This window comes from Puma concolor, chromosome C2 (assembly GCF_028749965.1).
Source record: "Puma concolor isolate L17-30 chromosome C2, mPumCon1.1.hap2, whole genome shotgun sequence".
Lineage (NCBI taxonomy): Eukaryota > Metazoa > Chordata > Mammalia > Carnivora > Felidae > Puma > Puma concolor.
In genome coordinates, this window is record NC_141675.1 from 111,629,394 (window position 1) to 111,647,715 (window position 18,322).

An 18,322-nucleotide genomic window follows, 5' to 3' on the forward strand; every position below is an offset into this window, starting at 1 on the left:
AGACACAGAATCTGAAAGAGGTTCCAGGCTCTGAGCTGTCAGCACAGAGCCCAACACGGGGCTTGAACTTGGGAGTGCCAAGATCATGACTTAGGATGAAGTTGGATGCTTAACCAACTGAGCCACCCAGACACCCCTCATTGCTCATTTCTTATACAGCCACTTCCTCTGGTCACATAACATGCTCTCTTTTGAAAAAAACATCCCTTTTCAAAACAGAAAAAAATATCCTTTTCCAGAGATTAAACTGGTACAAAATTATTAAGTAGAAATAAAAGTATAAGAATAAAAGTATAAATTAAAATATTCACAAATCAAAAGTATTCTATATATACAAGCAATTCCATACAGTGTTCATTAGGAGTCATTTTGTTTTTTGTTTTATTTATTTATTTTGAGAGAGAGAGAGAGAGAGAGAGAGAGCAAGTGGGGGAGGGGCAGAGAGAGAGGGAAAGAGAGAATCCTATGCAGGCTCATGCTGCTAGTGCAGAGTCTGATGTGGGGCTCAAACTCACAAAGCTATGAGATCATAACAGAAACCAGGAGTCAGAAGCTTAACCAACTGAGCTACCTAGGCACCCTTCTTCTCATGTCCTTTTCATTAAATTGTAAAATAATTTGTTTTACCAAAGTTTGTCACATAGACTTTATGATATAAGTAGCAATTATAATCTTAAATTCTCTTGAATGCTGCGTAGAATTATTCACCTCATACAGGTAAGAATCTATTGAATAATAGAAAAACTTCCAAATCTATTATCCCTGATGATAATAAACAACAGGTTTTATCTGATTCTCAGCCTTGAGCAAAGTATGCTGAGGGAGACTTTCTGGGAGGACTGAGTAATAAACAAAAGAAACAGAATAAGCAAAACTTAAAATGAGTTGAATAAAAAGAGGATTACAAAAAGTAATAGTTTTACTGTCTAGATGCTTGGGTTTGCTTGGTCACTTTCAGAGAGTGTAGTTTCTTCTGTAATTACAGATGGTTCCAGCAGCCTAAAGTGTTCATTTAGGGCTGGAAATGACCTGAGCATGTTATACATCCTCACACGCAGACTCAGTGAGGTCACTGATGGCAGTGACTTCTTTCTCCCAGTGGATAGTGACAGCAACTTCAACACTTTGGAAGCTTCATCCTGGAAGATTTTTGTTCTGACAGTGTAGAGGACAAAAATTTGCAATCCCTGGAGATAGAATAAAAGTTTAATGTTAGATCAGTGTTGAGATAACAGAATCAGGGAAACGATTTATTTTACTCTGCCAGACACCCTTCTCATCATGCTCAACAACTCCCCAACTTGAGTGATTATATCTGCAAGCTGTTGTGCACTTTGTTGAAAAGATGTTCTTCTCATATTTGAAATGCTACATGTAGGCAGGAGAACTGGAAGACTTGAATTCAGGTCCCAGTTTACCACATGTTGGCTGTGTAACCGAGAAGCTCTTTCTCTTCCTGACACCAACTGGGAGTCCTACAATTCAACTGAATTCTGACACTAACAACCCAGAGTTAGTGTCAGATTCCACAGGTTAAGGCTCAGTCCCATGACTGCTTTCACTTCAGATGCTAATAGCAAATATTGGGTCCCCATATTACCCACACTTCTGTCTGACTTGACTACCATGACAGGGGTTCCCATAACCCACCTCCCCACTTCAGGTTTGATAATTTTCTAGAAATACTCACAGAACTCAGGAGAGCTCTTTACTTACTATTACCTGTTTATTATAAAGGATACAACCCAGGAGCAGCCAAATAGAAGAGATCATAGAACAAGGTGTGGAGGGAGGGGCATGGAACTTCCACTTCCATTCTCTGTCCAGGTGTACCACCCTCCCAGTACTTCAATATGTTCACCAACCCAGAAGCTCTCTAAACCCCTTAATTTAGGGCTTATTATGGAGGTTCCATTACACAGGTCTGGTAATTCAATCATTAGCCATTGGTGACCAACTCAATCTCCTGCCCTTCTACCTTTCCTGGAGGTTGAGGGGTGGGGCTGAAAGTTCCAAGCTTCAAATCAAGGTTTGGTCTTTCTGGCAATAAGCCTCCAGCCTAAAGCTTTCTAGGGACCCTGACCACCAGTCATTCATTAGCACACAAAAGAAACTCATATCACTCCAAAGATTCCAAGGATTTTAGGAACTGTGTGTCAGGAACTGAGGACAAAGACCAAATATTTTATGTTTGAGTGTACCAGAGTAATTTCGTTCTTTTCCTAACCTGTTTGGTTTTTTATTTCTGAAGGAGGTAGATTGACTATGGGTTACCTAATTCTTCCAGTTCTAAAAAAAAAAAAAAATTTAAGCACTTCTATTCATTGCTTTTCTGTCCTTTACACATAAAGATCAGATGTGCATGAGAAATTTGTCCATAAAAGACTGAGTACTATTTTCTGTACTTTTTTAAAATAAAACTACCACTTCATTAAGTCCTATTGGTATCAGATACTGCTTTTCCTTTAATCCTCATTATCTAATCCTAACACCAACCCTATGAAATGAGCCTTACTCTCCTTACTATCCTCATGTTAAGTGAGAAAACTATAGCTCAGATAAACTAAGTAACTTGCCTAACATTACCCAACCACTAGTCAGTAGAGTCTGGAGTTGAACTCAACTCCATTTGGTTCCAAAATTCTTCTATCCAATATACTACCCAACCTCTTGCTAGTAACTACAATAGAAAGATATTATAAAGTATATGATAGCATCTAAGAGTCCCATGTTAATTTCTCATTAATATCCTTTGTGGAAATAACAGTTTAAATAATATCTATAGTTGAGTATAGTATTGTGCCAATGTTCACTTTTTGATTTTGACAACGTACCAGGGTTATATAAGATATCACTAGTGAAAGCTGGGAAAAGAGTATGTGGGAACGCTATACTATTTTGCAACTTCTTGTTTTACACTATTTCAAAATTAAAAGTTATTTTTAAAAATCCATCATGTCTCCAGATTGGCATCTCTAGAGCCCAAGCCTTATTAGGATTTATTTCTAGAATCATATCCTGTGAATACTGTGGTAGGAGACTTCTGGTACTGTGGTAAGATAACCCAAAGACTCTGAGAGGTTAACTAATAAAATCAATACATATCGGCAAGAGACAGACCAGTTCTCTGGCCAAAAGCAGGAAGGTTAACTTGATTGTTATCCAACAGGTGGTACCTACTTATCTGGGCCAGGCCTTGATGACACAAGGAAGTATGCATAGGGACACAGGTTTCAGAAGAACAAAAGTGTTCACTGACCATCCTGATTGTTCAAGGAAGAGAGATTTATTTTGAAGACATGAGAAAACTGGTCCTCTTTGTGGAGTACACAATTTCATCTTTAAATTCTAAGGTAAAGACAAGACTGGATAGAATCGCTTGTTATGCAACAATGAGGAAAAGATCTAGACCATGGAAAAGTCATAAAGACACCATCCTGTGAAACTCTGTCTGAGTAGCATCCCAATATTTCTATACTCCCAAAATCCCAAAGGTGTTATTGAAAAAGACAAAATGCATGGACCAAACTAATTCTCACTAGCACAAAGATCAAATTGTGCTTTTTAAGTAATATTTATAGCACATAGTAAATGTCCATTAGAATTATAGCATTCTAAATCTAGAGGGAGGCTTACATATAAACAACTCACTTTAGTGTACATAAAAGTCAAACCCTTGTTTAAAGTGAAGATTTCTAGTTCTTACCTTGTAGATTCTGATTGACTAGGTAAGGGATGAGGCCCAGGAATAAGCATTTTAACATACTATGTAAATTCTGACCTAAGCAATATTCAGACACACTTTGAAAAACATAGTATCAATTTTAACACCCTCCTCCATTTTACATTTTACATATGTCACTCAGAAAGTTTGTATGATTTTCCTAAAATCATATGAATCATTAATGGTAAAGCTGGAAGATAGCCTGACTCTCCTTTAAGCTCAGTGCTCTTGCCATATGGCCACCCTCAGTTTTACTAGACATTATTAACATTTTGTAATGAGCCTCTAGTTGTAATGTGCCATTCAGAGAAGAGAATATCCTTGACTATACCTTCTTTCTGGTACTTTTCTAAATTCCTCATCACTCTAGGCAACAAGCTCATGAGGCAATTGGTAATCCAGACCGACTAAGTTTATCCTATTTATTTCCCTTGAGGAATTTCCACTGGGTGTTGACAACAGTGAAAAACTACCTTATATCCATTTAGATTTAGTGGCAGGCACACATCCAGTGTTTGAGGCACTAATAAAAAGGCACTCTAGAGAGCTACCAGATAGAGGGTGAGGTGCTTACAAACATTAAACATGGTGGTAGCAATTTAAACATCCAAGCAGCTCTCACACTGCATTATACAGACTTTATCATTTGTGGTCCAGGCAAGTTTATCTAATACTTTTCCAATAGTTTCCATTTTGTATCAAAGACTTGCCTCCTCAGCGATATTTGACCAGGGCCAGAAACAACCAACATGATGGCAACTTCATACAGTGGTTACTACTTTCAGTGATGAGACAATCATCAAACACTGCAGTGTCTTCACAAAATATTAGACAAGTATAGCCCATACTGATATTAAGCAAGATGTTACCTACTATGAAAGATACACAAGCATGTTTCTTGCATGAGAGAACTGAAAACCAATTAAGGAGATGAAACTTGTATACATAAAAAGTTCATTTCTGAGTACAAGAAGAAAGAGGACAAATGAACTTACAAAACTACAATAATTCTATTTAATTTGATAAATTATATATTTTTATTTATTTAATAAATTAGTAAAGCTAGAATTAAAGTCATCACTTTATGAGTTTAAAGCCTATAAGCAAATAATTTATGTGGATTATACCAATGTCAATTTCTTGGGTTTGATGTATTATAGTTGTATAAGATGTTGTCATTGGCATAGCTGGATGAAGGGTACATAGGAACTCTCTGTATGATTTTTGTAACTTCCTAGGGGTCCAAAAAATTTTTTTTAATTTTAAGGAATTGCATAAGAATGGGAAGAACCAAAAAGAAGAAGGAAAAGAAAGAATTTTAACCTTTTTGCACAACATAAAATTTTAGTAAGTCTACAGAATTTCAAATAAAAAAAAGATTACTGCCAAGAATTAAATGCCAAGCTAATTTGTGGTTCATGTGTCATGGTACCTAAAGAAAAAGTATCAGTTAGCAAAGTCCTCATTAATATTTACTAACTACCTGGGGCACCTGGGTGGCTCAGTTGGTTGAGCGTCCAACTTCGGCTCAGGTCATGATCTGGTGGTTCGTGAGTTCGAGCCCCACGTCAGGCTTTGTGCTGACAGCTCAGAGCCTGAAGCCTGCTTCAGATTCTGTGTCTCCCTCTCTCTCTGCCCCTCTCCTGCTCATGCTCTGTCTCTCTCTCTCAATAATAAAATAAACATTAAAAAATATATTTACTAACTACCCATTAAACAGTTATTCAAAAATATAATACTATTAATGAGATATTCATAAAGATTTAAAAGTTAAATATTAGGACATTCCAATATAAAATGACTAGCAAAAGGCATTGAAACTATGTAAGTATAAGAAAATGTAGTTGAGTATGTCAACTATACCTCAATAAAAAATAATTTTAAAGAAAAGAAAATACAGTTGAGATCATTATCAAATATGATCCAAGCATTGTAAATAGCTCATGAAAGAAAATAATGTAGACGCTATAATTTAACAACAATAATTGCGGAGTAAATTTTAAATTGTACCAATAAAACCATGAGACAGGAAGCAGCTACACTGTATTAATGTTATTACCTTAAAAGGAAGAAATCAATACATATTGTTTTATTCTGCAAATTGAAAATTATATCTTACAAAATTGCAATGTTTAATAAACAAAGATAACAATTAACAGAGGGAAAATATTCTAATAATTAGAGATTAAGTAAAAGAATACATAATTTATATAGCACAGTAAATATAAAACATAGGAAGAAATGGATAGATGTGAAAAAAGAAAATAAGACAGAATAAAATCAAACATATTAGTTTTGATGGCTAACATTTAGCTAAATAGGTAAAAGACTAACTTTTTTAATAAAATGGAAAAACAATGAGAAAATTATTTTAAAAAACACAAATCTAAATATATGGGATCTATAAAATTTTTAAATCTTTATTTTTGAGTGAGAGAGAGAGCACATGCAAGCGGGAAAAGACAGAGAGAGAGGGAGACACAGAATCTGAAGCAGGTTGCAGGCTCTAAGCTGTCTTCACAGGGCCCGATGAAATCCACAAACTGTGAGATCATGACCTGAACTGAAGTCGGATGGACGCTTACCCGACTGAGACACCCAGGTGTCCCTAAATATATGGAATTTAAAATGAGGTAAGTCAAAACCAAAGTGACATAGAAAGCTTAAAGATTAAAACTATAAGTAGATAAGATCAAATAAAAACAAATTAGAAGTTGCTACATTAATACATAGAAAATCATACTTCAAGACAAAATGGGACCGAGAGTGCCTTGTTATATCAATGAAAGATATAATGCACCAGAAATATACAACATCCATAAATTTCTAGGAACATGAAATACAGCATTAAATTGTATAAATACAAATAGCAAGATTTCATATACAGAGGGAAAAGTCCTGGTAGTATTTTTTATCAGAGTAAAAGTCATTGTTCACTATGAAAGAAGGCATACAGTTAAGACGCACAGAGAGAAATTCTGATTTCAAGATAAGTCTTTCAGGGGTGCCTGGGTGGCTCAGTTGGTTAAGCATCCAACTCTTGATTTCAGCTCAGGTCATGATCTCATGGGTCATGAGTTCGAGCCCTGCACCAGGCTCTGCACTGACAGTGCACAGCCTGCTGGGGATTCCTTGTCTCCCGCTCTCTGTCCCTCCCCTGCTTGCTCTCTATCTCTCTCTCTCTCTCAAAACAAATAAACATTAAAAAAATTTTTAAGATAGGTCTTTCAGTAATGCATACTTGTTTTATCTTAGAGTTGGACATTCTTCATGCATACACACAAACAAAAATCCTCTAAGGTCAAGCAGAATTATCTTCATTTTTAATCTAACATTTTTGTTCATTTATGTCACTATTTTTATCATGATAAAAATCAAAAGATCACCATAATCCTTCTTACAGTAGATTCTCCCAAAATACTAATAGAATGGCTTTCAAAAAAGAAAAAGAATATAAATCTTCATCTCCGATTTTAATACAAAATATAAATGCAATGTTTTTAAAAAGATTTATAATTAAATATATACTTGAGATAAGACTCAAGGAATAAAAGCACCTTTAGTCTTATGTATAATTATGTCACAAAAACAACTTCATAAGGTTCTTCTTTTATTAAATCAACCCTCATGAAGATAAAAACTACAAACTCTGAACAAAATATTTTTTAAAACCTACCTGAAGACACTGAAGGACAAATAAAAGCAGTTTGAAACTGGAAGGAGAATCTACATTTAAGAAAAAAGGAACTATAACTGGGTAGGATTCCTGTTATGTGTGGTTTTTTAATATCTTTCTGCCAGAAAGCACACTCTGATCAGCCCCACACAGGATGACTAAATGAGGGGTTAAAATAGGCAGTCTTATTAGGTTGAAGAATTGGAGGACAGGATTTAGGGCAACTACAACATCTGAAAAATAAGGAAGAATATTCAGAATATCCAGGAGGAAACAGAGAAGGGGAGCTCCAGATTCTGTTTATAAATTCTACCCAAATCTCTAATTACCTATAAACTGTAAATGCATAGAGTAAACACTAAGAAGTCTGTCTATGGCTAAAAAAGACTACATAGACATTTCAGCTGTTGTCCACCCTAGGAGAGATAGTTTTCAGTTTTAGTCCAGATAAGCTAATTATATGCTAAGTCCATTCTTGGTAGGAATAAAACAGAATGCAGAGTTGCTGCAGTGTATTATTTAGAATGTCCAGGAAACAACCAAAATTACTAGACATATAAAGAAACAGGAAAACAAGGCTCATAAAACAAAAAGATAATCAGTAGAGATTGACTAAAATGACCCAGATGTTAGAGTTAGCAGACAAAGATTTTAAAGTGTTATGACAATACACGTAAAGTTGTAAAAGAAAATGTACTGAATTATGAGCCAAAAATTAAGAAAATCATCAAACTAAAACCTATTACAAATTATAAGATAAAAATTCTGAAATGAAAAAAAATACAGTATCTGAAATAAAAATCACTAAATAGAGTTAACAGAAGACTGGAAATGATTAAAGATAAAATCAATGTCCTTGAAGATGGATCACTAAGATAATCCTATCTGATGAACAGCAAGAATAAAGAATGATAAAGAATAAACAGCTCAGGAACCTGTGGAACAATATCAGATGGTCTAACATATATGATTAAACTCCCAAAAAAGAGAAAAGTAAAATAACAGGGTAGAAAAAGTATTTGAAAAAATAAAGTTCAAAAATTCCTCAAGTTTGGTGAAAGATCTAAATAAACAGATTCTAGGAACTCAGCAATCCCAAGCAGAATGAATGCAAAGAAAATAATACCTGGGCATATCCTAGTGAAAATGCTGAAAATCAAAGATAAAGAGAATCCTGAAAGCAACCAGAGGAAAATAAAGCATTACATAGATGGGGGGGGGGGGCGGGAATATGAAACACTGAGTGTGTCCCATTAGAAACTAGAGCAGGTTTGTGAAATGACTTCTTCATAATACTTCATAAAAGTGAAAAAATTTTTCAACCCATAATTCCATATTCAATGATAGTATCCTTCAAAAATGAAGGCAAACAGAAGAATAAAACACTTAAAATGGCAACAGAAAACAAATGGCAAAATGGTACATATAAATTCACCCATATTAATAATTACATCAGCTCTAAATAGACTAAATGTTACTTAAAAGACAGAGATTGTCAGGATGAACAAAAGGGTAATACCTGCCTATTTGCTATCTAAAAGATACATACTTTTAATGTAAAAGCACAGATAGGTTGAAAGTGAATATATTAAAAAAACATATACCCCATTAATCCAATATATACAAGAAGGCTGAATATCAGATAAAGTAGATGTCACAACAAAAAGTACTTTCAGAGTTATAGATGAACATTTCCAAAGGATAGTCGATTCCCTCAGAAGACATCACAATAATAAATGTATATGCATCTAATAGCAGAACTTTAAAATATGTGAAGCATATTGACAGAATTAAAGGCAAAATAGACAAATCCACAATCAAAGTTAGAGATTTTAATGCACCTCTTTCAGCAATTGAGAAAAACAGGAAAAAATATTGGTAAGGATAGAAAATCTGTACAATACTAAAAATCATCTTAACCCTACTGACATTTTTAGAACACTACACCCAACTACACAATGCACATTCCTTTCAAGGGTAAATGTTTTATCAAGATATAGCAATTCATGTCCATAAAACCATCATCAATAAATTTAAAAGAAATGAAATAAAAAATTCACACAGAACTTACCAAGACTGAATAATGAAATAACAGAAAAACTAAATAGACCAATAGCAAGCAAGAATATTGAATAAGTAATCAAAAGCTTCCTAATAAAGAAAAGCCCAGGACCTGATTACCTCACAGATGAATTCCACCACACATTTAAAAAATAATTAATATTAATTCCTCTTAAACTCTTCCAAAAAGCTGAAGAGGATAGAATACCTCCAAACTCATTTAACAAGGTCAACATTACCCTGATACTAAGCCAGACAAGGACACTACTGGAAAGAAAATTGCAGGCCAATATCCTTGATGAACATAGATACCAAAATCCTCAACAACTATGGGAGGTGATAGATGTTTTAATTATTTTGATCTTGGCAATCATTCAATAATGTATATCTATATCAAATCATGTTATACACTTTAAATATATACAATTATAAAAATGAACTATTGGGACCTATTCAAGATAAAAAGCTTCTGCACTGCAAAGGAAACAATCAGCAAAACTAAAAGGTAACCCACATAATGGGAAAAGATATTTGCAAATGACATACCAGATAAAGAGTTAGTATCCAAAATCTATAAAGAACTTACCAAACTCAACACCCAAAAAACAAATAATCCAGTGAAGAAATGGGCAGAAGACATGAATAGACACTTTTCCAAAGAACACATCCAGATGGCCAACAGACACATGAAAAGATGCTCAATATCATTCATCATCAGGGAAATACAATCAAAACCACACTGAGATACCACCTCACACCGGTCAGAGTTGCTAAAATTAACAACTCAGGAAACAACAGCAAAAGATATGGAGAAAAGGGAACCCTCTTGCAATGTTGGTGGGAATGCATACTGGTGTAGCCACTCTGGAAAACAGTGTGGAGGTTCCTCAAAAAATTAAAAATAGAACTACCCTACAACCCAGCAATAGCACTACTAGAAATTTATCCAAAAGATATTGGAGTGCTGATTCATATGGGCACATGTACCTAATGTTTATAGCAGCACTTTCAACAATAGCCAAATTAAGGAAAGAGCCTAAATGTCCATCAACTGATGAATGGATAAAGAAGATGTGATTTATATATACAATAGAATACTACTTGGCAATGAAATCATGCTATTTGCAGCATCGTGGATGGAACTGGAAGGTATCATGCTGAGTGAAATAAGCCAGTCAGAGAAAGAGAGATATCATATGTTTTCACTCATATGTGAATCTCGAGAAACTTAACAGAAGACCATGGGGAAAGGGAAGGTGAAAAAAAAAATAGTTACAGAGAGGGAAGGGGGCAAACCATAAGACACTCTTAAATACAGAGAACAATCTGAGAGTTGATGAGGGAGTGGGGGAAAGGGGAAAATGGGTGATGGGCACTGAGGAGGGCACTTGTTGGGATGAGCACTAGGTGTTGTATGTAAGCAATGAACCACAGGAAAATACCCCCCAAAACCAAGAGCACACTGTATACACTGTATGTTAGCTAACTTGACAATAAATTATATTTAAAATAAATAAATAAATAAATAAATAAATGCAATTATATCTGTCAATTATTCCCAATTATTCCACAATAAAGGTTTTTTTTTTAAGATAAGACACATAATCTTATAAAATTGTTAGAAAACAGAGAGAAAGAAAAAATTCAGCCAATCCCACAGGGATCTAAGCTCCAGCAATAACTGTAACATTGTCCTTGTCAACCATGGTGAGGAGCTATCGTGAACCTATTGCATGGGAGACAGGAATCAGAAGTGTTTGCCAAGCCAATTGCTGTACAAAATTTCTTCTGCTTAGAGAAGAGAAAATAACGTGGTCCAACCCTACTATAATTATATTCTATAAACTCCATCCAGGAAAGGACACAGTAGGTAGGTCATAAAGAGATTTCTTTCCTCTTCCTTCAAAATGTACTAAAAATAGAGTCTCCTAAAATGTAATAAACAATGACCTTCAGGGGTTTCAAAAGAAGAAAACTTCAGTTTAGTCCAGGGTGATGTCGTCTCCACAACTGCATGGTGTGCTACTTTCAGACTAACCCACACCATACCTGAGTAGTGTTGAAAAGGCAGAACATGTAGCTGAAGACAGTCCTGATGACATCATTATCAATTAGCATAAGGTATGCCAGAATCCAGGTAATTCCAAAAACAACTGCAATTGATAACATACTAAGAATCTTCTTTAGGGATGAAACCTTTTTTGTGCTAGGTAAGAGAAAGCAAGAAAGAAAATATGAGATTTTTACTTACTAATATAATTTTATTTATTAATATCATGGTTACCCTCTAATTGAGAATACATATTCAGCTGTCCATACACACTATTTAACAATATTATGCATTAGGTGGAAAAAGCATATTAGACCTATGTCCAGATAAAATATGATTTAGCAAGCTTTATTTGTAAAGAACGTGATACCTGCTTAAAAGCTCAGGCGTAAACAGTCCCTTAAATACTACTGCAGTCACACACAGTACTACTGTGTGTGAAATTTCACACACGAAAATATCAATGTTTTCTTTGTAAAGGAATTTTATTTTGGTAATTACTTTGTGGATCAGCCAGTGAGCAATCCTTTTCTGAACATCTGGGACTTTCCCATGATGCAGGTTGATACGGGAATGACAGGTTATTACAATGTAGAAATGTAGGAATCTGGGCTCAGCCATATGACTTACTAGTGGGATGTTAGCAATTGTTCCACAAGCAGAAGCTTGAATGCATTTTGCTCAGTAGAGCCGGCCTTTTTTTATTGCTCTTTGGAATCCTAACTTCACTATGTCAAGAAGCATAGACTGGCCTAATTGATGATGAGAGACCACATGGAGCAAAGCTTAGTTTTCCCAGCTGAGCAGCTCTCACTCAAAACCAACCAACCAAACACCATCAGGCATAAAAATAAGTCATCTTAGACCATCCATCCATATTCAAGCCATCCAAGACCAGAAAAACCACCTGATCAACATTCAAATTTATGAAAAATAGTAAATATTTGTCACTCTAAGCCACTAAGTTTGGGGTGGTTTGTTATGCAGCAAAAGCTAACGGATACAATGAAAGATAGTTTGTTAAGCAATTAAACTGTGACCTGATTTTCACTGTAACTAAGCCAACTTAAGAACAATAATCTACCAGTCAAAATTAGAGATACACATTTGTTGCTGTCCATGGCCAAAATGATACCGTTTTGTACAAAGCAAATATAACTAATATGCAATTAGACTAAGAAGATTTTACCAAGACTTTTCTTCATTACCAGTAAAATAAAGATTTGAAAGATTATCAGTGATAGTCTTTCCCCCCCGCTTTCCTCTCAATGTGGACTATCATTCATATAGGAAAGATGATACTTACTCTTGATCAATAAAGCACATATTTAAGATGATATTCCCACTAATGACAGTTTTCACCCATATGTGCATACCAAATGGATCCATTCAGTGACCAACAAAACTCACAGATGTGCTTATAGTAAATGTACTGGTGATAAACACAGTCTTGTAAAATTAAACCTGCTGGGTTCATGGCTTCATTAGCACTGTGTTCTTACCAATCTACATTGTTGGGAGGTGGGGATGGACAGTATATTTGTTTAACAGTTTCTGTTATTTGTCTCTCCAACTGAAAGCTGTTTTGTTTACCAGGGATGACAATGAAAAAGCTTATTGGAGTCAGAAAGGTTATAGAAAGGAGAGAAGCAGTATACATGGAAATTGATAATCCAGAGAATCCAGGGAGCATATGTCCCCCCTGCAGGAAATGTGGACCCAATGTTTCCAGATGCTCCAATATTTTCAAGAGAAAATACAATTTTTAAGTTAAATCTCCCAATTTTATATGTTTTAAATGAATTTTAAAAACAAAGCCATACTCAGATTCAAGAAACACATGTAAAATATAGCCTGTAGCTCTAGTTACCAGCATCTCCTCACAATCTTCCAACTTCTTTAATTATCCAAATCTTATTTCTTGAATATCTGAGACTGGGAGAGAAAATTTTTTTTTCTTGAAGTCTTTGGGTTTAGTTTTTAGTTGGGCTCATATAGCACAAAAGTGTGTTATGTAATACATTGTTGGAAGATTTACTTTCTGAGACAAAGTTTAAAAGAAAATCTGCCTTGCAAACCACGTATCCTTGCCATTGTACCAGAATCTGAAAACTCTTTGGGGAACTGTGGGCATATTATTATGTATCAGATGTATTATGTATCAGATGAGTCATGCCTGAAGTTTCCCATAATTGGTAATCTTACCTTGTCAGATTGCGATTATTCTTCCATATCACTTTGACTATGATGATAATAAATATAACAATATTGTTGATGAGGATAATAGTCACAGGTAAGATGAATGACCATAAAAATGGACTAGTTATAAGATCTTTTTTATCTGGAACTGCCAGCCAGCAGCTATGGAGAGAAAAAAAATAATTTTAGTAGACTACAAAAGCTATACATACTGGTTCTCTATGTTATTAACGTTACTGACATTCATTTTACTGAAAGAACTGCTAAAAGCCAATATTGCTTCGCATTCCATATATTTGAAATGACTTTCAAGAATTCAACCACTAGAAAAAAAAAATGAAACGGATTAGTTCTGCTGTATTTCTTGATGTATGGGCTAGTGGAAAGAAAATGGCTTTTCAGTCAGGCAGACCAAATTTACATGTCGCTCTATCACTTACTAGATGTCTGACTTTAGGGAAGTTATTGTTTTATTTCATTCTTGAACATGTAGGACATCAAATGGTTCAAAATTTTAAAGGTAAAAATAATCTGAGAAAGACAACTACCCCTACAACCATCCCTCCTACAACTATCCCTTCTCACCTAGTTTCTATCTCCAGTGTTAATCAATGTTTCTTGTGTATTCTTCCAGATTTAGGCTATGCATAAACCATCAATTGCTTTTTCTGATTTTTAAACAAATCATAATATATGATACTGCTATACCTTACTTAACAACATCTCTTGGAGATAACTCCAGATGAGATTATAAAGATTGTTCTCATTACTTTTTATAGCTACATACTGCTCCATTATTTTGTTATACCATAAATTACTTACATAGTTTCTTACTTTATAAAAATATTTTAATAGTTATTTAACCTTACTGCATCTGTTTTGTTTTGGTTTTTTTGTTACTGTTACAATTAGTGATGGTGGTTTTGGTGATGTTTTTTCTCATCTATGAAGTATAGTAATCACTTCCTCGCATTGTTGTAAGAATGAATTCATTTATTTAATAAGTATTTATAGAACACATGTTATGTGGCAGACATTGTTCTAGATATCAGATATTAGAAGTGAACCACAAAATAATCCAAATATTCTTTCTGTATGACATGATACTATATAAGGAAAACTCTAAAAACTCCACCAAAAGAACTGATAAATGAATTCAGTCAAGTTGCAGGAAATGAAATCAATGTACAGAAATCTGTTGCATTCCTATACCCTAATAATTAAGCAGCAGAAAGTGAAACTAAGAAAACAATGTCATTTACAATTGCACCAAAAACAAGAAAATGTCTAGGAATAAACTTAACCAAAGAGGTGAAAGACCTGTACTCCAAAAACTATAAAACACTGATGAAAGAAATTCAAGATGACACAAAGAGATGGAAAGACATTCTATGCTCATGGATTGGAAAAAAAAAATTATTAAAATGTCTATACTACTCAAAGCAATCTTCAGATTTAATGCAATCCCTATCAAAATACTGTGGGAAATAAGCTTAGAAACTCCCTGGGCTTGAACCAATGGGTTAACAAGGCATAAAGAATTACAAAGCCATAGGATGCTCACACCCAAGTTTGGGTAAATAAGATTAGGTGAATAAGGATAGAGAAGGGGGGCTAAGGCCCCCAAAATAGAGTAGGGGTGGCAAAGCCACCAGAATTGGGGGGGGGCAAAGGCCCCCATACAAAGGTATATCTGGTAAGCAAGATTAGGTATTCAGGGCAAAAATGCCCCCCAATTTAGTACTATAACAGAAAGCTGCTTTCACAGAAAGAAAGGACCAAATCAGGTAAACAGGTACCTAGGGCTATAGACCTGATGTGGGTGAAGCTGCTCAGAGTGGAGCTGATTAGCAAAAGAAAAGGTGCCTTGTTAACCCTGAGGTTACTTGCTCTATCTGTTTTATCCCCTACACTGGTTAAGATAAATAGACATGGTGCCTCATGTCTGCTGTTAACAACCTCCTGCCCATCTGCCTGGCACCAGGATTTTGTTTTATATTGACCCAAACTCCTAACACTGTATATCTTCAAAACCCCCTTTCCCTCATGCCCATGCGTTAATGTTCACAAATTCATTGTCTCTTTGTACATGTCCATCACATTTGTAAGTTTTCTGATCTTAATAAATACGGGCAAGGACTCTTATTCGGAGCTCTTGTCTTTTCCCAGACATTAGCCATCTCTCACTTTTAATCCTGCATCCACTCTCTTGCTGAACAAGAGAGAACTTTAGGCTTAGAGTCTACAACAAATACTAATAGCATTTTTCATAGAACTAAAACAATCCTAAAATTTGTATGGAACCACAAAAGACCTCAAATAGCCAAAGCAAATTTGAAAAAGAAAAACAAAACTGGAGGTATCACAATTCCAGACATCAAGTTATATTATAAAGTGGTACTTTAAAACAGTATAGTACTGGCATAAAAACAGACACACAGATCAATTAAATAGACTAGAAAGCCCAGAAATAAACCCACAAATATATGGTAAATTAATTTTCAACAAAGAAGGAATGAATATACAATGGGAGAAAGACAGTATCTTTAATAAATGATGTTAGGAAAACTGGACAGTTACATGCAAAAGAATGAAACTGGACCATTGTATCTTACCATGCACAAAAACAAACTCAAAATGGATGAAAGACCTATGTGTGACGCCTAAAATATAACAACCCTTGAAGAGAGCACAGGCAGTAATGTCTCTAACATTGGTGACAGACACATTTCCCTACATATATCTCCTTAGGCTATGAAAATAAAAGCAAAAATAAACTGTTGGGACTATACCAAAGCAAAAAGTTTCTGCACAGTAATGGAAACAATCAACACAACTATAAGGCAACCTACTGAATGGGAGAAGATATTTGCAAATGACGTATCCAATAAAGGGTTACTATCCAAAATATGTAAAGAACTGATACAACTCAATATCTGTAAAACAAATAATCCAATTAAAAATGGTCAGAAGACATGAAAAGACATTTCTCCAAAGAAGACATCCAGATGGCCAACAGACACATGAAAGATGTTCAATATCTCTCATCATGAGGGAATTGCAAATCAAAACTACAATGAGATACCACCTCATGCCTGTCAGAATGGCTAAAAACAAAACACAAGAAACAGCAAGTGTTGGCAAGTGTACAGGCAAGGGTACGGAGAAAAAGGAACCCTCTTCGTTAAATTTAAAGAACCAGGAATGCAAGCTGGAACAGCCACTATGGAAAACAATACGGGGGTTCCTCAAAAAAATAAAAAAAGAACTTCCCTACAATCCCAGCAATTGTACCACTGGGTATTTACCCAAAAAATACAAAATGACTAATTCGAAAAGATACATGTATATCCATGTCTATTGAAGCATTATTTACAATAGCAAACTATGGAAGCAGCCCAAGGGTCCATCGACAGATGAATGGATAAAGATGTCACACACACACACACACACACACACACACACACACACACACACACACAATGGAATATTATTCAGCCATAAAAAAGAATGAAATCTTGCCATTTGCAACAATGGATGGAGATAGAGAGTATAATGCTAAGGAAAATAAGTCAGAGAAAAACAAATACCATATGATCTCACTCATATGTGGAATTTAAGAAATGAAACAAATGAGCAAAGGAAAAAGAGAGAGAGAGACAAACCAAGAAACAGACTCTTAACTACAAAGAACAAACTGATGATTACAAGAGGGGAGGTGGGGGGGGGATGGGTGAAATAGGTGATGGGGATTAAAGAGTACACTTACCATGATGAAAAAAATTAAAAAATAAAAATTCCTTTTTTTAGTGATTTTGAAGGAGAGGAATACATAAAACTAACAAATAAAATATATACTGTGTCAGATGGTTACCAGTGCTATGGAGAAAAATAAAGCAGGTAATGAGAGTAGGTATTACTATGTGTATGTGTATGTATATGTGTTGGGGGGGAGGGTTTCAATTTAAATAGAGTTGTCAGAAAAAGCATTATGGAAAAAAGTGATATTTCTTTCAGCAAAGATCTGAAGTAGATAAGGGGGAGGGTGTTCTAGGCAGAGGGAACAGCAAGTGCAAAGGCCCTGATTTGAGAACTGAAGGAATAGCAAAGAATCTAGTGCAGCTAGACATAGTATGTAGATGGCATTAGTGAAAAGATGCAAATTATGTTATGGCTTTATCAGTTGTTGCATGTACTCTTGATGAGAAGGAGAAACCTGACATGATCTGTATTGAGATCTGGAAGTATTACTCTAGCTAGATGCAGGGATAATAGAAGAGGATACACAAGAGTAGGAAATCACCTAGGAGTCTATTACAATAATCTGGTGACTTGGACCAGGAGAGGAGATGTTAGGAAAGAGTCTGATTCCCAATATATTTAAAGTAAAGCAAAGGATTTATTTACAGGTTGGATGTGAGATGTAGGAGAATTAAGAGTGATTCCAAGTTCTTTGGCCTGAGTACCTAGAAGGATGGAGTTTACCATTAGTGAGATGGGAAAAATGATAAGAAGAGCAGGTTGGGGAGTGAAGACCAGAAGACATCCCATTAGACACCCAAGTGGAGGTGTCAGGTGGGCGCTATTATTTTTTTAATGTTTATTTTTGAGA

General features: G+C 35.0%; 1 protein-coding gene across 2 annotated transcripts in view; it reads right to left on the bottom strand.

The window, feature by feature from the left end:
• Positions 1 to 408: 408 nt before the first annotated feature.
• Positions 409 to 18,322, bottom strand: part of ADGRG7 (adhesion G protein-coupled receptor G7) — a 71,710-nt gene continuing 53,796 nt past the window's right edge. For both annotated transcript variants that reach the window (XM_025914027.2, XM_086675615.1), the window contains 3 exons: positions 13,717 to 13,872; positions 11,511 to 11,667; positions 409 to 1,187 (listed from right to left, as the gene is read on the bottom strand). In XM_025914027.2, coding sequence (XP_025769812.1) covers positions 927 to 1,187; positions 11,511 to 11,667; positions 13,717 to 13,872 — 574 coding nt within the window. In that variant the 3' untranslated portion in view covers positions 409 to 926. The remainder of the gene's footprint in view (positions 1,188 to 11,510; positions 11,668 to 13,716; positions 13,873 to 18,322) is intronic.